The sequence below is a fragment of the Orycteropus afer genome, unplaced genomic scaffold (genome assembly GCF_000298275.1).
Source record: "Orycteropus afer afer isolate SDZICR_OR568_19922 unplaced genomic scaffold, OryAfe1.0 scaffold00867, whole genome shotgun sequence".
NCBI classification, from domain to species: Eukaryota; Metazoa; Chordata; class Mammalia; order Tubulidentata; family Orycteropodidae; genus Orycteropus; species Orycteropus afer.
The window spans coordinates 470,372-472,755 of NW_006922454.1; the positions used below are offsets into that span (position 1 = coordinate 470,372).

At 45.2% G+C, this 2,384-nt stretch overlaps 1 protein-coding gene across 1 annotated transcript; it reads right to left on the bottom strand.

Moving 5' to 3' along the window:
- Positions 1 to 616: 616 nt before the first annotated feature.
- On the bottom strand, positions 617 to 1,898 carry EVA1A (eva-1 homolog A, regulator of programmed cell death). Its single transcript, XM_007958186.1, has 2 exons — positions 1,814 to 1,898; positions 617 to 993 (listed from the first exon to the last, which is right to left on the bottom strand). Exons 1-2 carry the CDS (start codon positions 1,896 to 1,898, stop codon positions 617 to 619), a joined length of 462 nt encoding a protein of 153 aa, XP_007956377.1.
- Positions 1,899 to 2,384: the final 486 nt, after the last annotated feature.

Consider the following 2,384-nt stretch of genomic DNA (forward strand, 5'->3'; position numbering starts at 1 on the left):
GATTTTAAGCCCTGAGGTGCCAGTTAAAACAGACAGGGTTGCCCCTGCAACACAAGATTAAAAAATTAGCTATAAATAATAAGCATGGTTCATGCTATCTGGATCAAAATTACCTCCATAGCATGGATTCATTTAGAAAACTGTATTTACTGGGTTAAGTTCACCCTGCTATCCCTAGCCCTCATGCTATAACAACCTTTCCTTTTGCAAAGGAATAAGACATAGCAATGAAATCAGTAGAAACTCCCAAGAGCCTCCAAAATCCAGAGAAACCACAGTCCCATTTTTTTAAATGTGTCTCCACATTGTTGGAGACAGTGTTCCAACACCTTCCCAAGACCTGGCAAGGTAGATGAACTGACTTGGTTTTTCTACTTCTCCTTATGTTTAGTCAAAAAGGAGCAGAAATAAGCCTTCCTGGCTAGAAAAATGGGTTGTCCTGCTTTCCTCTGCTACTGTAACGAAAAGCCAGGCATTTGTTCCTTTCCCATCTGCTTGTGTCTATGAGCAGAACTGGGTTCAGTTCCCTGTCCCCACCCACCCTCTTGCAGACCCTGTCTTTTCCAGGTGGCTCCTAGCTGTGCAGGCTGGGGATCCTGTGCTCCTCTGCAGCTCTCTAGTAGTAGCAGTTCAGGCTTCTGGTCCCAGGCACCTCAGGCTGGCCATTCATCCAGATCTCCCTGATGATGCGTTCCCGCTCCTCCAGTCGCTGGGCCCGCTCCAGCTCCTCAGCCGAGGTGAAGACATTTTTGTTCAAAGTCCTCTCAAAGCGGCGATGTCTCCGGACCGAGAGGTCAGATGCGGTGTCGGAGCTGCCGTCCTCACTGTCGCTGCTTTCACTGCTACTTTCTCGGTCCTGTGGGAACTTTCCTTGGGGGGAGCGCCGCTGGCAGTCTGTATGGCAAGATATTCTCATTACCAAGGCAACCAAGGTGAGGACCAGTCCGATGCATACGCCAGAGACAAAATACAGGGCAGCTCGCTCAGGATTTTCTGGAGAACAAAGAAGAGAGTATTTAAGAAATGACAACTGCATATGCAGACACAAATGACTCAGCCCATGTCACAAACCTCTCATCAGACTCCAAAGCTTTGGTGGTTACAAGTACTGCCCTCCTACATGACAAGTTTCTTATGCATTCAAAATATAATTACTGACCAGTGTGGAATCTGGATCAAGGGCATGTGGGGTTCTTTTCTATTCTTGCAACTTTAAGTTAGAAATTATTTCAAACTGAAAAGTTAAAAGAAAGAAAACTACTATTATTTAGGAACTGTGCTTAAGAACCATTTGTTTAAGAGATGTATTCGTCTGAAGTCCTTTTTTAGTTATAATAGAAAAATCTTTTCTTCTGAATTTGCTTATACACCCCTTAGAATTATGTTTTAATCATAGTAGTAGTAGTTGTTGTTGTTAGATGCCGTCAAGTCATTTCTGACTCATAGCGACCCCATGCACAACAGAACGAAACATTGCCCAATCCCGTGCCAGCTCTATTATCCCTGCTTCACTTGAGCCCATCATCGCAGCCACTATGTCAATCCATTTCACTGAAGGCCTCCCCGTCTTTCGTCAACCCTCCACGCTACCAAGCGTGACATCCTTCTCCAGGAATGGTCCCTTCTGACAACATGACAACTATTAATCATAGTAGTAGGTAGTTTTAAAAATGGCCCCCAATAATCCCTGCCTCCTGGTATTCATGCCCTTGTGTAATAATCTCTGTTTAAGTGAGGGCTGGACCTAGTGACGTTCTTCTAACAAACAGAATACAGCAAAAGTGATGAGATGACACTTCTAAGATTCAGTTACCTAAGACTGTGGCTTCCATCTTGCTCACTCTCTCTCTGGATCTCCTTACTTGCTTGCTCTGAAGGAGAAGCAAGTAGGCTGCCATATTGTGAGATCCCTACAAAAGGGTTCACATAGCAAGGAGTAAGGGAAGCCTCCAGTCAACAGCCTTAGAGGACATGAATGACACCAACGCCACATGAATGAGCTTGGAAGCAAATCACCTCCTGGTTAAGCCTTGAGTTAGCTGCAGTCCCAGCTGACACCTTGACTGAAGCCCTGTGACAGACCATAGTGACCCTATGAAACAATGCCCGGTCCTGTGCCACCCTGTTTCACTGCTATTCAGAAGGCTTTCGGCGGCCAGTTCTTTCAGAAGTGGACCAACCAAGTCCTTCATCCTAGTCTGTCTTAGTCTGGAAGCTGTGCTAAAACCTATCCATCATGAGTGACCCTGCTGGTATTTGAAATACCCACGGCATAGCTTCCAACATCACAGCAATATGCAAGCTACCACAGTATGACAAACTGACAGACAAGTGGTGGTTTAAAGAAGACATGTGGTATCAAATGTGATACAAATTCACCTTTT